This window comes from Esox lucius, chromosome 4, assembly GCF_011004845.1.
Source record: "Esox lucius isolate fEsoLuc1 chromosome 4, fEsoLuc1.pri, whole genome shotgun sequence".
Taxonomy (NCBI): Eukaryota; Metazoa; Chordata; class Actinopteri; order Esociformes; family Esocidae; genus Esox; species Esox lucius.
In genome coordinates this window covers 14,587,219-14,609,036 of record NC_047572.1, presented here as the reverse complement: position 1 = coordinate 14,609,036, position 21,818 = coordinate 14,587,219, and the positions used below count along the sequence as shown (strand labels likewise).

At 40.1% G+C, this 21,818-nt stretch overlaps 2 protein-coding genes across 3 annotated transcripts; both read left to right on the top strand.

Annotated features, from left to right (window-relative positions):
• The first annotated feature begins 1,557 nt into the window (after positions 1-1,557).
• On the top strand, positions 1,558-5,850 carry psmd10 (proteasome 26S subunit, non-ATPase 10). Its single transcript, XM_010894339.4, has 5 exons — positions 1,558-1,726; positions 1,861-1,959; positions 2,580-2,726; positions 2,932-3,098; positions 3,219-5,850. Exons 1-5 carry the CDS (start codon positions 1,610-1,612, stop codon positions 3,379-3,381), a joined length of 693 nt encoding a protein of 230 aa, XP_010892641.1. The 5' UTR covers positions 1,558-1,609; the 3' UTR covers positions 3,382-5,850.
• A 9,778-nt stretch (positions 5,851-15,628) lies between these two features.
• On the top strand, positions 15,629-20,180 carry xiap (X-linked inhibitor of apoptosis). 2 transcript variants are annotated; one of them, XM_010894338.3, is made up of 8 exons: positions 15,629-15,812; positions 17,492-17,785; positions 17,930-18,488; positions 18,658-18,757; positions 18,885-18,963; positions 19,306-19,345; positions 19,476-19,655; positions 19,944-20,032. In XM_010894338.3, the coding sequence occupies exons 2-8, from the start codon at positions 17,546-17,548 to the stop codon at positions 19,961-19,963; spliced, it is 1,218 nt and encodes a 405-aa protein (XP_010892640.2). In that variant the 5' UTR covers positions 15,629-15,812; positions 17,492-17,545; the 3' UTR covers positions 19,964-20,032. The 2 variants fall into 2 exon arrangements, with proteins under 2 accessions (XP_010892640.2, XP_010892639.2); XM_010894337.3 differs by having other exon boundaries at positions 15,630-15,812; positions 19,964-20,180.
• The last annotated feature ends 1,638 nt before the right edge of the window (positions 20,181-21,818 follow it).

Genomic DNA, 21,818 nt, shown 5'->3' with positions numbered 1-21,818 from the left:
ATGTGGTCTGGCATTGTCATGTTGGAAAATGCAAGGTCTTCCCTGAAAGAGACGACATCTGGATGGGAGCATATGTTGTTCTAGAACTTGGATATAACTCAGCATTGATGGTGCCTTTCCAGATGTGTAGGCTGCCCATGCCACACGCACTCATGCAACCTCATACCATCAGCAATGCAGGCTTCTGAACTGAGCACTGGGTTGTCCTTGTCCTCTTTAGTCCGGATGACATGGCGTCCCAGTTTTCCAAAAATGAACACATTTTGATTTGTCTGACCACAGAACACTTTTCTACTTTGCCACAGTCCATTTTAAATGATCCTTGGCCCAGAGAAAATGCCTGCGCTTCTGAATCCTGTTTAGATACGGCTTCTTTTTTGACCTATAGAGTTTTAGCCGGCAACGGCGAATGGCACGGTGGATTGTGTTCACCGACAATGTTTTCTGGAAGTATTCCTGAGCCCATGTTAGGATTTCCATTACAGTATCATTTCTGTATGTGATGCAGTGCCGTCTGAGGACCCGAAGATCCCAGGAATCCAGTATGGTTTTCCAGCTTTGACCCTTACGCACAGAGATTGTTCCAGATTCTCTGAATCTTTGGATGATATTATGCACTGTAGATGATGATAACTTCAAACTCTTTGCAATTTTTCTCAGAGAAACTCCTTTCTGATATTGCTCCACTATTTTTCACCACAGCATTGGGGGAATTGGTGATCCTCTGCTTATCTTGACTTCTGAGAGACACTGCCACTCTGAGAGGCTCTTTTTATACCCAATCATGTTGCCAATTGACATAAGTTGCAAAGTGGTCCTCCAGCTGTTCCTTATCTGTACATTTAACCTGTCCCAACTTTTTTGGAATGTGTAGCTCTAATGAAATCCAAAATGAGCCAATATTTGGAATGACATTACAAAATGTCTCACTTTCAACATTCGATATGTTATCTATATTCTATTGTGAATTAAATATAAGTTTATGGGATTTGTAAATTATTCCATTCCTTTTTTACTCACAATTTGTACAGTGTCCCAACTTTTTTGGAATCAGGTTTGTACTCTTAACTAATGAATAAGTTATAGTCTATCAACTTTTACTAGTAAAACTGATAAAACGACTAGTAACAATCAGAATATTTACTAGTAATTTAAGAATAAGAATTAGTTGCTTTTAAATTATGATTAGAAAATTCCAGGGACTAAATATTAACTTGGCTTGCCATACAAGCTAAAGATACAATCCAAAAAATAAAGTACACATACATACATAAGAAAATAAATAGATGAATAAATAACAAAATTCACCATTAAATATAAATAAATTATCCAACATTATTTTATTATATTAATATATGTATGGCTAATTTTTTTTATTTATTATAAAGATGAGATGTAACAACAATGGGTATGGGGTGGTGTCTCATTATGTGCATTGTTTATTTAGCCTTCTTTAGATATTGCAGGTCCTCAGCACGGCAGCTCAACTCCACCGAAAGCTTTTAATCTGGAATTATGGAGTTATGAACCTCACATTTATCCCGGAAATAAAACCTCCATTTCCTGAGTGCAACATATAGTTTCAGTTTAGTGAGTTGTGTTATCTGTCATGATGGAACAAACTGTTTCTAATGTGGAAGTCTGTAATTTGGCCTTCACTGGTGAATTTGACAAATTAAAGAAATGCATTCTAACGGATAAATCGCTCGCATGCAAAACAGATCAGGTAAATTATCACTTAGAATATATATACATGTTGCTCCAGTCAGTATCTGTCCGTAATCCTTTCTTAATCGATACACTACATGTTCTTCTATAAACTCACGCTTTACTCCAATCGTTGCCTGTGCTGTAATGCAGGACCAGAGAACAGCTCTCCATTGGGCCTGCTCGGCTGGACACATCAAGATCGTAGAGTTCCTGCTGGATCTGGGGGTGGATGTCAACATGCAAGATGATGTAAATACTGTCAAATATTGCACTAATTAATGGATTATTATTTGTATATGTTTTGCATTGTAGTTCTTTGAGTGCTCTTAAGTATATGTTCAATTTATTTACTGTCAACTGTATTGTAGCAGCGTTGATAGAATTGGGAGTTTAGTCTTTGGTTATCTGCCCTATATTCGAACACAGTCTGTTTCTATGGCCACTGCTAAGAGGTCTGGGCCTCTATGTTATATGAGAGTCTTTAGTATTTTCCCTTAGCCAGTGGTACATCCTCAGGCTTTTACTACTTTTATTCTACAAACCAGTTTTCCCCAAAAATTGTGATCCTGTGTAAAATGGAAATAAAAATAGAACATAATAATGTGCCAATCATTTAAATCTTATATTTAATATAAAATAGTACAAATTCAAAATGGATATGTAGTTTTCCAAAAACAATAACCTTTCTCAGTTTCATCATTTTATATATTTTGTCTTTGTACTATTTTCAATGAAATATAGGAATTAATGATTTGCACATCATTGCATTCTGTTTTTATTTGTATTTTACGCAGCGCCCCAACTTTTTTGGAATAAGGGTTGTAATTCTAATTACCATGTCAATCTGAGATGGACTTTGTCGTCTCCAGGCTAGTTGGACCCCCCTCCACATTGCAGCATCAGCTGGTAGAGAGGAAATTGTGAAGTCACTGATAAACAAAGGAGCCCAGCTAAACTCAGTCAACCAGAATGGCTGCAGTGCTCTGCACTACGCTGCCTCCAAGGACCGATATGAGGTAGGTATCAACACTTGGTCCACAGTGTCAGATGGACACTCAACTGAATCTGATTAACTCAATATCAAGTGGATTAGTACTGTGGCTAGTAGAATCAACTACAGTCTATGTCCACCTGCTACCACAATTCTGTGGCTAAGCAGACAGCATTACCTTCGCCTTTCTAAGCACGCTGGTTATTAATGTGGGGTGTTTTTTTCTAAAGATTGCCCTCCTGTTGTTGGAGAGTGGAGCGGACCCGAACGTCACAGATAAGCTGGAATCTACTCCCCTACACAGAGCCTCAGCCAAGGGCAACAGCCGTCTGATCCAGCTCCTACTTGAGCATAGTGCCTCCACCAACATTCAGGACTGTGAGGGAAACACTGCACTGTAAGTACTGAAGGGTTACTGGTTAAGTCAACAAAGAGAAAAACAAAGTGTTTGTGGAAGCCTTATTCTGCACTCTTTATACTCTTTAAGTCATGCTCCATCTTTGTGTTCCTTCCCCAGCCACCTGGCGTGTGATGAGGAGCGTGTGGAGGCAGCTAAACTCCTGGTGGAGAATGGAGCCAGCATCTACATTGAGAACAAGGAGGAGAAGACACCATTACAGATCTCTAAAGGTGGACTTGCCACACTGTTGAGGAGGATCGTTGAAGGAGGAAACGTTTGAAGCTTAGACACAGGAGGGTGGAGGAGATTCAATCAACTGGAACATCTAAGTGGTGAAAAGTGAACTCAACATTCTTTCTCCTTATCTCCTCTCCTTATCTCCTCTCCTTCACTCTGATTGTTTTCAGAAAACAGGATAAGCCCCCGTGTCCCCTTACACTACGTTTCTTAAAATCCTTTCCTTTTCTCTGTCCTTCATGCCTTCACCAGTCTTGTTCAGGGTTTGGGTCAATTCAATTTGGGTTCCAGTTTGATTTAGGAAGTTAAATGAATTCCAATCCCACATTGTTGTAATTTTAAAAGCAATAGGGAGAATTAGAATTGCTTTTTACATGCTGAAATTGACACAACCCTGGTTACGTTACAGATCAATATGGGTAACGGAGAAAAGAGGTGACACGGAAAGGAGAGGAGGCACATGGGCTAATAAGATAAGGATGTCAAAATTCCAATAACGTCCTTGAAATTGTGGATAGAACTGAGATGTATTCATTATTTGCAGACCGGTGTTAACATTTGGAAACACCATTTACTCTAGGAACACAATGGGGAATGGGTACCAGCATTTGTCCAGTAGCAACAATTTTTTTTCCACATTTAGAATAGAGCTAACAACTTCTGTGGCAGATGGCATCTTACATTCAACTCCTTTCAGAAATAACCTGTTATTAGCTTGTCACTACAGATAACCAGGCATGTGTAAAACCAATGCTAACATCAGCAGATGGCAGTGATTACTTTCTTAAATAAAAGGCTTATCATTAAAAAGCAACAACTTCTTTTCCAGCAACTTATATATATGTGTGTAAAATGCCAACTAAGCCAGCAGAGGGCTGTACACCTCCAAATTCAAGAAACCTCTAAATGTAGGTTTTAAATGTATGCCTTTGCTATGAGAGTCAGTCTCACAACCTGTTAGTTATTGTTCAGATGCTCTTTTGGGCTGACAGCCTTCAAATGTAATTTTTGTGTACACTTTATTGAAGTCCAATGATTTTCTAGCAATGAATGGAACTTATCGGCCCCTTTTTTTGCAGCCTATTCCATTCTGACTGATGTGTTTCCATGGCTAAAACCGTGATCCTGGTGCATTGTGTGCAGTCTTAGCTTGACAAGTGTAAAGCTCTATTGACTTGCTGCCAGAGGTTGAAAGTTTGGATGGATGGTATATCAACACAAACTTCACTTATCACCCATTCAAATAATAAAAACAGGGGGCATTGACATAACCCAGAGTTTTTGGGGAATTCCACCCATGAAGTATGATATCTGATGTCAATGGGAAATCCAATAAGTTTACACATGTACAGGCTGATGTAGAGTTTAATAAAGAAGTAATCACTGCCAGCTGTTGATGTTAACATAAGCCTAATTAATGTCATGTTACCTGATGTGCCTGATTTACAATTTCTATCAAGTTAGATAAGCGTAAAAGTTTTAATAGCAGTTTATTAAACTTACCATCTTCAATTTCTTTCAAGTTACAATACAACAAACATTTTAGTTGGCTGTTGATTGAACTTATTCCTAAACAGTTTTTTTTTCTTACAATATGTTCCCAAGTTTAGCCTATAGAGATGAAAGACGGTCTCACCTGGGTCCGGTGCCATAATAGCTTCTGTTCCATCAGGAGCAGCCCCAGGGAGGCTGTGATACTGTTAAAGTCATGTCAATGGCTAATCCCTCCTGATTACATGGTTGGAGTTGACCGAGATGTTTTTACATTCTGAAAAGCAAACATGCCTCAGATGTAGATTTGTTTAGGATTTTTGCTACATTTCTGGAGTTTCTTTTGAACAACACAACTGAACATGAACCTGAGTTGTGATCACGTGACCAACCACATCATCTGGAGGGACCAGCTAATTAAATTGGAAGCCCCACCAACTTGACTTTAATAATATGGTGGACACTTTCAATGGTGATTGAACGTTTTTCACCCGTTATGTCCTCTAAGGATGTCTTTGTTGAAAAAAGGGTTTTCTAAAATATTTAGTCTGTCTGTATGCACTAATTTGAGTGCAATATCATCAAAACTACTCACTTTTAAAGTTGGAATTTCATGGCTAACACATAAGTGATTCTACTTATGCACAGATAAACAGTACACATCCAGCCCAAAATGGGAGGTTTAAAAATATAAATTTTCATATTCACTTCACAGACTGACACAGACAGACTTTAACAACTTGTTAAAATTACCTCCAAGTTTTATATTATCGCCTGCCTATATCAAACATGTATTAGGCTACTGGTCCTTTGATTTCAATACATTTACTATCTGTAATAATTAACATTAAGTTACATTTTGTTTGTTAATGAATCTGTTTTCTGGAAGAAGTTTCATAAAATTATATTTCGGTTGTGAATAAAAAATAAAAGGTGGTGAATCTGGTTGTCTGTTAGCAATTTGTAGTGATTGGTTAGTTGCAGTAGTGTAGTGTCAATAAAAAGGCCATCTCATCTTGGACACAGACATTTCCTCCTTAACTGGGATAGTTCTATCTTTTTAATCTACAATAAATGTCTGTAGTATAGATTTGCAATGTTTTTTGGTTGTTTGTGTATGTATTGAGTTAAACATTTTGAAATGACATTTTCTACATTGTCTAGTTCAAGTCACTTATGGAGGACATATACTGTACTAAAAGAAGCGAGACTTATATTGACAAAGTTTTGCAAAGTGCATTGGTTAGATAGCAGCTTAAGTTTGTTTTTAGAAGGTTTAGGTAAAAAATGTAAGGTATTTTGCAATTAATTCCAGTCATTGGTAGTGAAAAACGGAATGAATGACAACCACAGGAAGTGTCGGTTTTGGGAGTGACTATTGTGAGGAATTTACCTGACAACATCAGATGTTAATGAGTAACCTGAGATGGAGAGGGCATTGGCCAGTTATTCTTTTTTTTTTTTTATTATAAGTTTGCACAGGTGAGTCTGGTGTGTAGGTAGTGAAGGCCAGTTAACCAGTATATAGTGGGGCTCGAAAGTTTGGGCACCCCAGGTTAAACACTGGCAGTATGTACAGTTAGGTCAGTATGTACAGTTAGGTACCCCACCACAATGGATGAAATAACCAAGATGCAATTGAGATGCAGACTTTCAGCTTTAATTCAAGGGGTTGAACAAAAATATTGTATGAAACATTTAGGAATTGCAACAATTTTCATACACAATCCCCTTATTTCAGGGGATTGAAAGTCTACTTTCTTGACAATACTTTGTAGAGAATCCTCTTCTACGTCCTCACCACAAAAATCAGCGTTTGAAGTTTGCAAATGTACATATAGACAAGCTTGATGGTAATTGTGGAAACAAGTTCTGTGGACCGATGAGGTTAAAATAAAACTTTTTGGCCGGAATGAGCAAAGGTACGTTTGGAGAAGAAAGGGCACAGAATTTAATGAATGAACCTCCGTCCAACTGTTAAGCATGGGGGTGGATCAATCATGCTTTGGGGTTGTATTCACGAGTAGAAGGAAAAATGTATTCAATAACATTTCAGCCCATTTTGGACTCTGACTTGATGCCACCTGTGAAAAAGCTGAAGTTAAAGAGAGGATGGCTTCTACAAATGGATAATGATCCTAAACACACCTCAAAACCCGCAGTGGATTACATCAAGAGGTGTAAACTGAAGGTTTTGCCATGGCCTTCACAATCTCCTGACCTCAGCATAATTGAAAATCTATGGATAGACCTTAAAAGAGCAGTGCGTGACAGACATCTCAAAGAACTGGAAGACTTTTGTAAGGAAGAATGGGCGAAGATACCTCAAACAAGAATTGAAAGACTCTTGGCTGGCTACATAAAGCATTTACAAGCTGTGATACTTGCCAAAGGGGTCAGTACAAGGTATTAACTCTGCAGGGTGCCCAAACCTTTGCAGATGCCGTTTTTTTCTTTTCTGTTATTTTGAAAGTGTAAATGATGGAAATAAAATCAAACTTTTTTTGACATATTATAAGAATGTCTAATCTGTCATTTGATGCCTTTTGGATATTTTTCCATCTTTTTTTGGCTTCTTTATGCACATTAATGCACATTTTTACCTGGGGTGCCCAAACATTCGAGCCCCACTGTACTGGTCACAATGATGAGTGTTGAAGCTGTTGACAAAGTTTACGACATGCATGGTAAATTACATCTAATTTATTGAGCACCTTTTATCGCCAAACAGGAAACCCAATGAACTTTAGACTAAGTTTGGTGATGGGTATTGTGAGGTATTGGGGCACAAACTCACCCCCGCCTGCTGCATCACTGTCACACCAAAGCCCTAAGGGGCAAATGTTGGAAAGTCCCCAGAACCGTTCAGAGGCAGCTAGAAGGGCCAGTGAATGAGAACCTACAGAAGGCAGATGCCAGAATGTACTGTATCTCTGCGGTACGCTGCCCTGACATTTTCGACCATACTCCCTATACCTCGGAAACCACCATGACGCTGATGCAAACAACTCCACTTCACAAAACCCAGTGGTTTTCCCAGTTTTTGGCACTTCCTCTTCAATTACTTTCATAAAATGGCCTTCATTTTTGTTAATAAAACGCACGTCTATCTATTCTGTAGCTCTCCCTGTTAATGTATTTGTAGGTTTCAACGATCTCTTTCGCTGATCAATACAGGGCAAAGTTGAAGGCTCCAGTTAAAGGGGACAAATGTTGTTTTGTTGGAGGTCAAAGATGGTAATCAGGGGAACGAGACAGGGTTGTGCTATATTGCCAGTAATTTTTGCTCTAGCCATTTAACCTCTTGCTCAAGCCTTAAGGTCTTATGTTGAAATGGTTATAACACTAAATACACTAATAAAATGTCTCTACTGTACATGGGGATGACATTCTCCTCTATTTAACTGAACCCCAAACTAGAATCCCAGTCATACTGGTCAATTTGCTGGGTACATTCTCTAGATATAAAACAAATTAATTCAAGGGGTTGAACAAAAATAGTGTATGAAACATTTAGGAATTGCAACAATTTTCATACACAATCCCCTTATTTCAGGAGATTGAAAGTCTACTTTCTCGACAATACTTTGTAGAGAATCCTTTGCAGACAATGACTGCTTGAAGTCTGGATCACATGGACATCACCAAATGCTGGGTTTCCTCCTTTGTGATGCTTTGCCAGGCCTTTACTGCAGCTGTCTTCAGTTGTTGTTTGTGAGTCTTTCTGCCTTTCGTTTTGTCTTCAGCAAATTAAATTAATGCTCGATCATGTTGAGATCAGGTGATTGACTTGGCCATTACAGAATATTCCACTTATTTTCCTTAAAACACTCCTGGGTTGCTTTTGCAGTATGTTTTGGGTCATTGTCCATCTGTAAAGTGAAGCGCCATCCAAAACATTTGTCTGAATCTGAGCAGACAATAATCCCTGTACACTTCAGAATTAATCCGGCAGCTTCTGTCTTCTGTCACATCATCAATAAACACTAGTGACCCAGTGCCACTGGAAGCCATGCATGTCTATGCCATCCCACTGCCTCCACTGTTTTACAATTGATATGGTATGTTTCGGATCATGAGACGTTCCAAGCTTCCAAATGCATCTCCTGGAATCAACTCCAGACCTTTCACCTGCTTAATTGATGAAGAAATGACTAAGGAATAGCCCACACCTGTCCATGACACAGCTTAATTGGACAAATCCCTTGAAAAAGAGGGGGCTACGTATTACAGTGCTGTAATTCCTAAACTCTTCCTCAAATTTGGATGTGAATATCCTGAAATTAAAGCTGAGAGACTACATTTTAATCCCATATTCATTATTTAACTTTAACCTGAATGTATTTAGGTAAACAGCCAAAAAACAATACTTGTCAGTGTCCATTTATTTCCGGACCGAACTGTATCTTGGTGGGGGGCATGTTTGACAGGTGTGAGGGTGCAGTGTCCATTTGTTCTATGTTTTTAATCCTCAGCTATTGGTGCAATCTCTTTTTTTTACTTGCCCAGGCTACTGTTCCATCAGCATCTCACAAACAATCAAAAACAATCTTCTTGACTAAATTATAACATAATTATCACACGTCTGTTATTTCTATAAAAAAATATACTAGGAGTTGGATTAATGAATAACTCCAAATATGGCCATACATTTCCAATGTGACGTTCTGTGGGAAAACATTAACAGAAAAGCTGAGGGGCTTTTTGAAATGAGGATTTGTGTTGTTTCATGCATAAAACCATAGAAAAGTACCTCCTTCCTGTATCATTTCTGTTTCGGTCAGTTTTACTATTTTACGATTTAGACAGCCTCCTGAAATTTGGGATATTGGTGCCTTGGCTAAAGAACATTACTGCTTGTCTCATTAGGCAGTTTTAAGCATTTGTTAAAATAGTTGCAAGGTTTTTATTTTCACTATTTAATTCTGCACAATTATCTTTAAGTACAAGACGAAATCCCAAATAACACACCCAGAGCAGAATTAAACCACTAACAACAAAAGAAAGAGATTTTAAAACCCGCTTCAGTAAAAAAACCATCACTTACAGAGAGATGGAGAGGAGTGTGCCAAACCATCTGTCCTTGGCAGGCAAGTGCACAGACAGACCTCACGTGGGCTTGAGCCCCAGCCCTTTTCCACTCAGATTCCACAACTGCCTTTTTTGCCCATTGGTTATCGGTTCCTGCATTCTATCTGCCGTCAGTCAGATGGGCAAGCATTGTCCGTCTGCGTAATGCACATCGAGGAAACCGACATTGTCTATTCTGAAGCCTGTATACAGTGGGGAGAACAAGTATTTGATACACTGCCAATTTTGCAGGTTTTCCTACTTACAAAGCATGTAGAGGTCTGTCATTTTTATCATAGGTACACTTCAACTGTGAGAGACGGAATCTAAAAAAGAAATCCAGAAAATCACATTGTATGATTTTTAAATAATTAATTAGCATTTTATTGCATGACATAAGTATTTGATCACCTATCAACCAGAAAGAATTCTGGCTCTCACAATTTTTTCTTTAAGAAGCTCTCCTGTTCTCCACTCATTACCTGTATTAACTGCACCTGTTTGAACTCGTTACCTGTATAAAAGACACCTGTCCACACACTCAATCAAACAGACTCCAACCTCCCTACAATGGCCAAGACCAGAGAACTGCGTAAGGACATCAGGGACATAATTGTAGACCTGCACAAGGCTGGGATGGGCTACAGGACAATAGGCAAGCAGCTTGGTGAGAAGGCAACAATTGTTGTCGTAATTATTAGAAAATGGAAGAAGTTCAAGATGATCAATCTCCCTCGGTCTGGGGCTCCATGCAAGATCTCACCTTGTGGGGCATCAATGATCATGAGGAAGGTGAGGGATCAGCCCAGAACTACATGGCAGGACCTGGTCAATGACTTGAAGAGAGCTGGGACCACAGTTTCGAAGAAACCCGTTAGTAACGCTCTACGCCGTCATGGATTAAAATCCTGCAGCGCACACAAGGTCCCCCGCCTCAAGCCAGCGCATGCCTAGGCCCGTCTGAAGTTTGCCAATGACCATCTGGATGATCCAGAGGAGGAATGGGAGAAGGTCATGTGGTCTGATGAGACAAAAATAGAGCTTTTTGGTCTAAACTTCACTCGCCGTGTTTGGAGGAAGAAGGAGGATGAGTACCACCCCAAGAACAGCCCGACAGCCCCGAAACCTGAAGGATCTGGAGAAGGTCTGTATGGAGTAGTGGGCCAAAATCCCTGCTGCAGTGTGTGCAAACCTGGTCAAGAACTACAGGAAACATATGATCTCTGTAATTGCAAACAAAGGTTTCTGTACCAAATATTGAGTTCTGTTTTTCTGATGTATCAAATACTTATGTCATGCAATAAAATGCAAATTAATTACTTAAAAATCCTACAATGGGATATTCTGGATTTTTTTTTGTTTTAGATTCCGTCACTCACAGTTGAAGAGTACTGATGGGAAATGGGCATGAGAAACTTAACAAACACAAATGTGCTGACTAACTCTGAACAAAGGACCATAGATAGGACGTGTTGCCTGTTATTGATGCGCCCCACACATCCTGTCCATACATTCTGTCCATATCTCCTGCTAGGAGTTGCCCATGTGACTGTCATAGATTCTATCGATAGACCCATGGACCATAGGGCAGGTTGGAACATACCATGATAATAGACTATGTAATGGTTGGCTACAATCATTGACCGCCTCATATGTATCCTGGCATAAAAGACTGTGTTGCCTCTGTAATTATGGAAGAGATAGAAATGGGAAATGGAAGGTCAACATCATAGACTCATGCTGAATAAAGATGGCTCTTCCCTGTCGTCCCTCCTAGCCGGCTCGGTCCTCCCTTCCAGCTGTGTGAAAATAGAGGAAGAAAACATCCTAACGACCTATCCTCATTTTACTTTTTCTCAATTGAAATGATTAAGATACTATTTAATACACAGATACTAATCAATACTAAGTTATGACTCCTTGGCTCTTTCAACCAGTGTCATGCTGCCGTTGACAGCTAGACAGCATATCAATGAGCTGGAAAGGGCACATCAAGGTGATTAGACTGACTCGATTAACCGAATGCATTCGTCAAAGCTCAGCTCTGTGTGGCATAAATCATCAGCTTCTTGAGCAGGTATTGTTTCTAAACCATGCTAAACCATATTTGTCTACACTTTTCCAACCAGCAGTGCAATGAGATTGTGTGATGTGGATGTACCGTATCTCACAAAAGTGAGTACACCCCTCACATTTTTGTAAATGTTTGATTATACCTTTTCATGTGACAACACTGAAGAAATGACACTTTGTTACAATATAAAGTAGTGAGTGTACAGCTTGTATAACAGTGTAAATTTGCTGTCCCCTCAAAATAACACAACACACAGCCATTAATGTCTAAACCACTGGCAACAAAAGTGAGTAGACCCCTAAGTGAAAATGTTCACTCACTATTTTACATTGTAGCAAAGTATCATTTCTTTAGTGTTGTCACATGAAAAGATATACTCAAATATTTACAAAAATGTGAGGGATGTATTTAAATATTGTCAAGTGTTGTGTGCACTAGGCTGGTCTTGACAAATGAACTGAGTGACTACCTGTTAACATGTGAATGGACCATCACTGACAATGGACCACCACTGACAATGAAAAAATATTTTATCCCCTCCTTAAAACAGAGCCTAATTCCAAGTTCAGGTAGCATGTAGAATTCAACAGCAAGTATTTAGGCTTTCCAAGAACAAGTTGCCTACTGACCTACACTGACTCACCAACACTGAAGTTTATTCTATGATGGATACTGTACACACTCTTCAAAAGAACATTCATTATGATATACTTTTATTTCAAAGACATAATAATATGGTACACAGGAGTGTTGGAGCCTGTTACATTTTTGCGATTAAATGTTGGTATGTACGGTCACCACATTTCTGTTTTTATTGTAGAAAAGCTATCATACCATGAAACATTTGTACATCTGTGGCATGTATCTGTCATTGCATAATGTGGTGTCATGGATGTAATTAGACATTAACTCAATAATATCTAACATACAGTAGAACAGTCTGAGGCCTCCCCCGGATAGGGACACAGTGTCACTGGACACCCGTGTCTCAGCCCCAAAGTTTTACGCTGCTATATTAATGTGCTGGGGGGAGTAGGGTCAGTTCTCCTCCAGTGTAAAACCTTGTAAACCTAAGGAATGCACTCTCTAAATGTTGTTGTCTTCTGCTATGTTCAAACTTAGGAGGACATGAGATCTTGGCCCACACCTCCCGAATACCAGGCTCTAAAGACTTATTGCTGCCACTGTCCAAAGTCCTCCTGGCTGTGTTGCTGATCAAGATTGTACTTAACGATTCCAGCTGCCAGTCTGATAACCACCCCCACTCCACCTGGTTGTCCCGGGCCTTGTCCATCTGGTCAAGCTTCTAACCTGGTTTATGATTTATAGACTCTGGACACAACCCAAATGCATTTAATAATTATTACAACTTGTACTCTTAAAATGTTCACCCGGTAAATCCAGAAGAGGACTGGTCACCCCACTGAGCCTGGTTCCTCTCTAGGTTTCTTCCTAAAATTTGGCCCCTATTAGGGAGTTTTTTCTACCCACTGTGCTTCAAAATTTTTGTTACTTGCTACTTGGGGTTTCAGGCTGGGTGTTTTGTAAAAGCACTTTGTGACAACTGCTGATGTAAAAAGGCTTAATGAATACATTTGATTGAATATAGTTGAGGTATCTGGGAAACCATAACATATTCTAGCCAAAGTGAAGTTACAAGAGCAACTAAAGGAGAGAATAAATGTATTTTCTTCGACTTAATAAACAATTATGTTTATTTGGGGGGAAAACGGATTGGTCAATTTACTTCTAGATGGCTCAACTTACACGTTGAATAGTTTCAGCGTACCCTTACCCTGGGGCAATTTGGGCCACAGGACCTCTGTATTTTAGCAATGATATTTTCAAAGCCCTTTGTCATAGGTGCATACGTGTAATTTCACCTGACAGGGTTAGATGTATACATTTTATTGTTGTCTCTTTTCCAGTGGTGTAGTGGAGGTCTGCCCACTTTTTTGTCAGTAGCGATCATGTATACTCACTTATTACGAGTGGTTTATTGGAAGGTATACGCTGCTATAAGCTTTCTGCTATAAGCTTGTCAGCAGGCATCATGTATACTGACTTACTGATGCGTATCAATGTAGTACAGTGAACGTATATGCAATATACAGGATTTATGTACTAGATAAAGCATGCAAAAAGTAGCATAGCCAGTAGTAGCCAGTCACATGTGAATAATTACAAACGCAACATTTTAAAAACGACCAATAAAGAAATAATGTACCCAAGACCGACGTATGAAATTGCTCTGATTGGCTGGTTCTTCAGAGCCTCATGTTACTTCTCTTCAGTCAAATATGTTTGACTGCCAGGATATCATTTTTTTTCGTAACATTACTCCTGGAATTATATTATTAATTTGCATCTTATATTAAGAGGAACAAACTCATATAATGAAACCTTTAAAGTATAAATGCTAAACTTGAACATAGTTCATTGCAAATATATCAGAGGGACACAAAGAGCACCCATTTCTTAGAATGACCCATATGTCAGATCTATTGCTTGATTCGTTAGGCAGAGAAAAGCTATTGCTATCAATCATTGTCTACTTAATCAATTGAGTCATTGTTCTGGTGAAAGGATAGATCAGACAGGTCGATAGATGGAATCAACTGAATCAGTGTTTTGGTGAAAGGATAGATCAAACAGGCTGATAGATAGATGGTTTGCAAAGTAATTTCATGCTCCCTTGTATAAGTATTTTTAAAATACAAAAATACAATAGTTTATTTTGATAGATGGTGTGGCTGCTGTATGTTGTAGTTTATTTTGATACACTTAAAATTAAGGTATTTGGTATCTTATTTTAGAATATACAGCTCCGGAAAGAATTAAGAGACCACTGCACCTTTTTCTTTGCTTTCCAAAAAAGTTGAAAAGGAAGGTTTTGAGTGAGAAACCGAAGGGTTCAAATTAAAAGACCACTGCAAATTGAACACTTTTGTTCCTCATTCAAAACTTTCCTTTTCAACTGTATTTTTATGTATCTCTGGTGTAAGAAATCTTTTAGAAACAGAAACATGTAATTAATGATTGGATTAAATAAATGAATGTGTAAAATATGTGTGTGTGGGGGGGGGGGGGGGGGGGTGCACCCAGGTGTGTCAGGAAACAATTGACTCACACTTGCGCAAGTTCCCAGCCCAATTGACTAAAAGACCAATTGGGATTTATCATTTTAGGGCATTCAAATTCCTTATAATTTGTCACCCAAGGGCACATTTCCATTGTTGAATGAGCCTTTTGGGGAAAAGATGACAAAATTACAGTATACCCACATCTCCGGGCACCACTACACCACTGCTTTTTTCCCTTTGTCTAGAGGACCACTTCAGTAAAAACGTACCGCACTCTCCCTATAGTTTCCTTTCATGGGTTTTCCGCCTATGCCCCGAGTATATTGTAATCCTAGCAACGCTTCTGAGCCCTACTGCAGAACATATTTCTTTTTAATAAACATTGGAAAATCTGAATTTTCATTGACGTTTTTTCAAATAGTAGTCCATCCATGCACATTTGGCATAATATTTCGAACGCACTATATGGGTTTGGACATACTATTCTTAATCTGTCATATTATACAGTATGTTCTCATGTGAAATTTGAAAGGTCCGTGCCACTGACGGGCGCGGATCATTGTCATCTATTTCCTGTATGGTGGTCAGGTGGGTTGCGCCTTACGTGTTGCGCAGGAAAACAGTGAGCAGAATTTACTTCCTGAAACACGGGTTAAATAATCTGGTGAAAGTACGTATGAACTATCTCATTCGGAAAGCACACAGGCACCATTCAAGTCCCCTGGGGCATTTGTTGACATCTAAGCTTTTTCCAAGGTATGTGTATTGGGTGTCTATTTTTTTATTTTATATGTTATGCTTGACATTATCGTAGGTCGCAGTCTGTACTATTATGGCGAACCAGTTTACTAATAACAACAACGGATTAAAGTGCATAACTGGATAACTTTAAAATGCGTATACGATATGGTTCCGAGAATGCTCACGGAGTCACGATATGGTTTAGGGCCATGCTCTGCGGAGTACTGTTGTTAGCTACACATTTCTACCGCTGCTGGTCTACTGTGCCACTGCCAGCTGTCAAATCATAGGACAATCGCAGGAGTAGGTACATTTACTATGGGCGTCGAACTGTGTTTTGGGTCTTTTGTCTTCTCACAGACACTCACGAGAGTTAGGGAACTTTCCAGAATTGACGCGGGCGGTCAGTTTTACGTTGCGATTAAATGGAAGCATTTAGTGAGTGGAGTTTGAACCAACGAAACTACTGAAGCTGCCTCTAGTGACAAGGGGTTTTACCTTTTGACAGACAAGTTTCAATCTTCCATTCAGTATCACATCCATTAATATTTTCTTCTATCCATTCATCCATTTGGTGCATTAGAAATAAAATCTTGCTCAGCTCTGGTCAGGAATAGATGGTCCTCTGATGGCAACATTCACCGGTTACATGTTGCAGAAAGAAGATATTTGGATGAATACAGCAAACCTTCCCATGGACATCACGTTTACCAATCTACTTGTTTGTTTCACATTTTAGTGTGACAACCTCAAGTCTTACTTCTTTGACTTGACTCACACCAGGCTGTTGGTTGTGGCAATGGAGACCACTTGCATACGGAAGAAATGGGCCTGGGTCTATAACAAGCATAACCAATACTGGTATTGATTGTTTGTTCAGTAGCTCATAATAGCCTAATTCTATTTCAGTCAAATTCTACGTATTTGGTTTGTAGCCTGGATGCCCACCTGTTTCTGCTATAGCTATTATATCTAGCCACAAAACAAGTGGCCACTGTATGAAGTTGATGGCATTACTGTTGCTATCAGCAAAAGTGAGGGGATTTAATCATACGCGACTGGTAAAACACAGCTCAATGTGATCAAAGTGTGAGCATTGTTTTGTAGACCAGATTAGGAAAGATCTGAAGCCTTGTGTTCACTTTAAAACAATAGTTTGGATTATTGTCTGTGTATCCGTCATTGTGAGTGCCCTCAAGGTGTAAAAAGTACAAAGTAAAAGTACTTTTCTGGGTTGACTGAGTTCACCAGTTTTGGGAAGCTTCTAATTATGACATGAATGACTCATGAATCAAGGGAGCCTGGTCATTAACTCTAAATTAGATGCCTTCCACTCACTCACTGTGTGTATATGGTTATGCCTGCTATGTGCTATGCTACATATGTTCCTTTGCGGAGCTGGGTTGCCTTGGTAGTGTTATAACAGGTTCCAGAGACTGTTCCTCTCTTCCCCTCCCTCACATGTACCAGCTAAGGCTTTCATGTGATTACACATGCCATCCTCCCTTAAAGGCACAGTGTTCCAATATTGATAGGCAGTGTGCATATTTCCATCTAGTGCCACTTTAATAAATACAAAAACTCTCTGCATTCAAACATACTCATGGATTTACATAGAGCCTGTACAATACGTACTAGCATCTCCAGAAAACCTTTATTATTTTACATTTTATGTATATTTTTTTTCTCCCCAGGACTCAGTTCTCTCCCAGCTCAACCACCCAAGGCAGCCCAGCTTTGTCTCTGTGATGTCAGGCCTCAGGAGAAGCAGCGACCTGGAGTCGGACCACGCAGTGGACTGGTCCTCCATGGACACGCGTCTCAACTCGTTCCGCGGCTCTCCCCTTGCCCAGCAGGTGTCAGCAGAGAGGCTGGCCCGTGCTGGGTTCTACTTCACCGGCCAGGCAGACCGGGTGTGCTGCTTCAGCTGCCACAAGACTGTGGAGAACTGGTGTGGGGAAGACACCCCTGTGGAGAGACATGCAGAGGTGAGGAATAGGAGGAGGATATTTGAAAAAGGTTGCATCTGTCTATGGGTTTTTTATTTTATTTTTTTACGTGTTAGTAGATGCTTCAGAAATACTGTGTGCGAGCCGTCGCCAAATGATCATGCCGTCGCTGTAATGTTTCAGGTCTCCCCCGCCTGCAAGTTCCTGAGCTGCACCCACCGTTCGCGGGTTAACTATCTCCAGTGTGCCCCGCTGATTAATGAACCCCCCTACGACGAAGAGGCGGAGGACATGGCGTTCCGCCTCAGGACGGGAGAGGTGGTGGATGAAACCACCTACCCCATCGCTCCTCACATGGCCAGTGAAGACTCTCGGTTCAACACCTTCGGCTCATGGCCGACCGCATCCCCGGTTCAGCCCAGGGAGCTGGCCCAGGCGGGTCTCTTCTATCTGGGGGAGAGCGACCGGGTGAAGTGCTTCTGCTGTGGAGGAATGCTGGGGGGCTGGGAGATTGGCGACACAGCCTGGAGCGAGCACAGCAAACACTTCCCCAGCTGTTTCTTCATCCTGGGTCATGATGTGGGCAATGTCCCCTCTCAGGAGGGGAGAGGGGGGGAAGCCAGGCCAAACCAGCCTTCCCAGGTAGACATGCGGAGCTTTGAAGTGAGGCTGAGCAGCTTTGCAGGAATCCAGCACCCCATTGACCACGAAAAGCTGGCCAGAGCGGGCTTTTATAAAACAGGTAAGCCGGAAAGAGCTTTGGGTGCGACAAGACGTACTACAGTACAGTTCAATTGAATTCAGACGTATTACTATTACCTGTCACTAAATAGTGAAATATCTAAACAGACACATAGGGACCCGGAATGTGGAGAAATCTCCTAACCAGCGTGTTTCTGGGTTGGTTGCAGGAGTTGCAGACCATGTGACGTGTTTCAGTTGTGGTGGGGGTCTGAAGGGCTGGCAGCTAGGAGAGGATCCCTGTGAAGAGCATGCCAAACACTACCCAGGGTAAGCCCATGGACGCTCGCTCGCTCCCTCACACACTCTCCGTAGGAAAGAAAGACCCAAACCACAACCCTACGTGCGTGTTTCTTCTGCTCCTCGCCCCTAACTGTGTGTGACTTTGGGTAACCAGGTGCAGATACCTGCTGGCAGAGAAAGGCCAAGAATTTGTCAGCAGTGTTCAGCTACAAGGAACTGGAAGGAACGACGCTGTAAGTCTTCTAACGCTGACCTCAAATCCCTGAACCTGCGGACAGACTTTAAAGGATCATTATCAGTAAATTTTGGGGCCTTTTGTTTACTTCCCCAGGGCTCTTTGGTTGCTTTGTCACATTCAGATGAAATCATGGATACTATTTTTGTCTCTGTGTGCAATTTGAGGAAATTGCCAACTTCCTTCATAATGGACTCTGAAACATAGAGATTACCTGAAGTTTATCTAACTCTGCAAAAGTAGCTAAAGGGTTACATTTCCAACATTGAAAGTATTTAACTGCCTCAAACCTGGCATGACTTCTACAGCATAAATGTCTGTCCTGTTATTCATTTTTCAGGCTACAAATCTCTTAAATGGATGTTCGGGTCATGAGACAGGTGACACATTTTCCCGTTATATAAACATACTGCTTTCACTATATTTTTTGGGTATTGAAAACATTGCCAAACGCATTGCATATATGTTATTAGACCACTACATGCCTGTTCTCCTTTTCCTTGTGTGCAGATGTTCTGCAGTCAGCCATGGCCCAGAAGGCAGTAGAGATGGGTCTGGAGCCTGCCCTAGTAAAAAGTACAATACTAGAGAAGATTAGCAAAAGCAAAACATGTTACTCGACCCTGGAGGCTCTGCTAGAAGACTGCTTCAGCAGGCCTGGCAGCAATGCAGAGACACAAGAGACTCATGGTAAATTGTCCTAGAAGGGGAAATGCTTAGCAACTCCATCTAATATTTTTAGATCAGGGCCCTGCTTTATACAGTAATCCTTGATATCAGTTTTGATACGTTGAACAACTTCCTGGAATAGAATGTTTGGAGTGTGACCAACCTCATCTATCTGGATAATGCATATATCAATCATAATTGAATCCCTTTGCTATTCACACTAGGCATAAATGAGTTTTGTCTACCAGATCAACAAAGGTAGATTTTGGTTGTCTGTATTTCCACTAATTTATTGTCCTGGGTTATCAGCTGACGTTTTTTCATTTTAGATGAAGATCCACTAGAGAAGCTATGGAAGCTGCAGAGGGAGAAACAGTGCAAAGTGTGTATGGACAGAGACATCGGGATTGTGTTCATCCCCTGTGGTCACCTGGTCGTCTGCAAGCAGTGTTCGGAGGCCCTGGACAAGTGTCCCATCTGCTGTGCGGTCATTACTCAGAAGATCAAGACCTACATCTCCTAATGTGTAATCAAAGCTTCTCAGGGAAGAAGATCATGTCCCTTTCATCTGACCAATTATGATTTTTAAAGGCGAACTTTCCTATGGGGAGACACTATGGCTGTGTTTACACATGTAGCTTTATTCTGATCTTTTTGATCACAAATCTGATCAGTTCTGAAAAATATCTGATGTGAAAAGATCAGACCTAATGGTTTGGAAAACCATTTAGTGGTAACAAATATCAGAATATAGCTGTCTGTGTAAAAGTAGCCTTTTTGAATGTCCTTTTAGACCAGAGTGAATATAATTATATGAACAGAGGGGCAGCTGATCCAAGACACTACTCAAATTAGAGATGCTTAATGAATGCAGTCTGGGAGGATAAAACGATTTAAAGGGCAATGCTGCTTTAGCTTCTTAATTATTTCATCACTTGCACACCTAATACAAACTGTACATAGACTTATTGTATAAATATAAGTGGAGTTTTATTTTTCAACGACTTGTTATGAAGATAATAATCAAGACTTCCTTGTTATGGAATTTTAGGGAGGTGCATACTACAGTATCCAACAGGCAGTGGGTCTCTGCTATTTTATCAAATGTTCTGTACATTCATTGTGGAGAAAAATACGCTAGCGGGTGTGACGCTTGGGTGTGGCCTGACCAGTCTGGCAACTTTCTCTGTACTGTACCTTATGTACAGTATCTCACGAGTACACCCGTCACATTTTTGTAAATATGAATATATCTTTTCATGTGACAACATTGAAGAAATGACACTTTGCTACAATGTAAAGTAGTGAGTGTACAGCTTGTATAACAGTGTAAATTTGCTGTCCCCACAAAATAAACCCAACACACAGCCATTATTGGCTAAACTGCTGGCAACAAACTTGAGTACAGCCCTAAGTGAAAATGTCCAAATTGGGCCTAATTAGCCATTTTCCCTCCCTGGTGTCATGTGACTTGTTAGTTTTACAAGGTCCCAGGTAGCAAAGAACTTAGGGGTGTACTCACTTTTGTTGCCAGCGGTTTGTGTTGTTATTTTGAGGGTACAGCAAATTTACACTGTTATACAAGCTGTACACTCACTACTTTACATTGTAGCAAAGTGTAATTTCTTCAATGTTGTCACATGAAAAGATATACTCATATTTACAAAAATGTGAGGGGTGTACTCACTTGAGATACTGTACCATTGTAGCAACTATAAAATATCAATAGTGCCTTCTCATTTAGTTATTGTGGGTACATAACTTTATTTTGTGTGTGTGTGTGTGTACTAGGCTTTCCCCACTGCTTTGAAGATCAGGTGTTTTTAGTTTCCAAACTGATGGTCCTGTGGCCAATTACATCGTATGCTTTGGACTCACTGTTATGTTTCATTATGTGTACTCTTTGTGAATAAATTCATTGTAATTCTCCATAGTTTTGGTATGAGTGACTAATACACTTCCTTATTTATTTATGGCAATGACATCCAGATATTGTATCCTTTTCAAATAAATCTTTGCACTTTCTTGCAATTCTTGTCCTGACCAAGACTGAAAAATAAATACTAATGTTTCAACACCTTTTTTATAGACTTTGCTACTAACTGTTAGATGAAGAATCACTGGAGTGAAGAGTTCTATTTTTGAAGGTCAGGTAGAGATACTGGAATGTGGATTAATGATTAC

Coding starts and splice junctions, on each gene's coding strand:
- psmd10 (XM_010894339.4), top strand. CDS start 1,610: ATGATGGAACAAACTGTTTCTAATGTGGAAGTCTGTAATTTGGCCTTC. Junction 2,727..2,931: donor CCTCCAAGGACCGATATGAG/GTAGGTATCAAC, acceptor TTTTTTCTAAAG/ATTGCCCTCCTGTTGTTGGA. Junction 3,099..3,218: donor TGTGAGGGAAACACTGCACT/GTAAGTACTGAA, acceptor TTCCTTCCCCAG/CCACCTGGCGTGTGATGAGG.
- xiap (XM_010894337.3), top strand. CDS start 17,546: ATGTCAGGCCTCAGGAGAAGCAGCGACCTGGAGTCGGACCACGCAGTG. Junction 17,786..17,929: donor CTGTGGAGAGACATGCAGAG/GTGAGGAATAGG, acceptor GTAATGTTTCAG/GTCTCCCCCGCCTGCAAGTT. Junction 18,964..19,305: donor GAACTGGAAGGAACGACGCT/GTAAGTCTTCTA, acceptor TTCATTTTTCAG/GCTACAAATCTCTTAAATGG.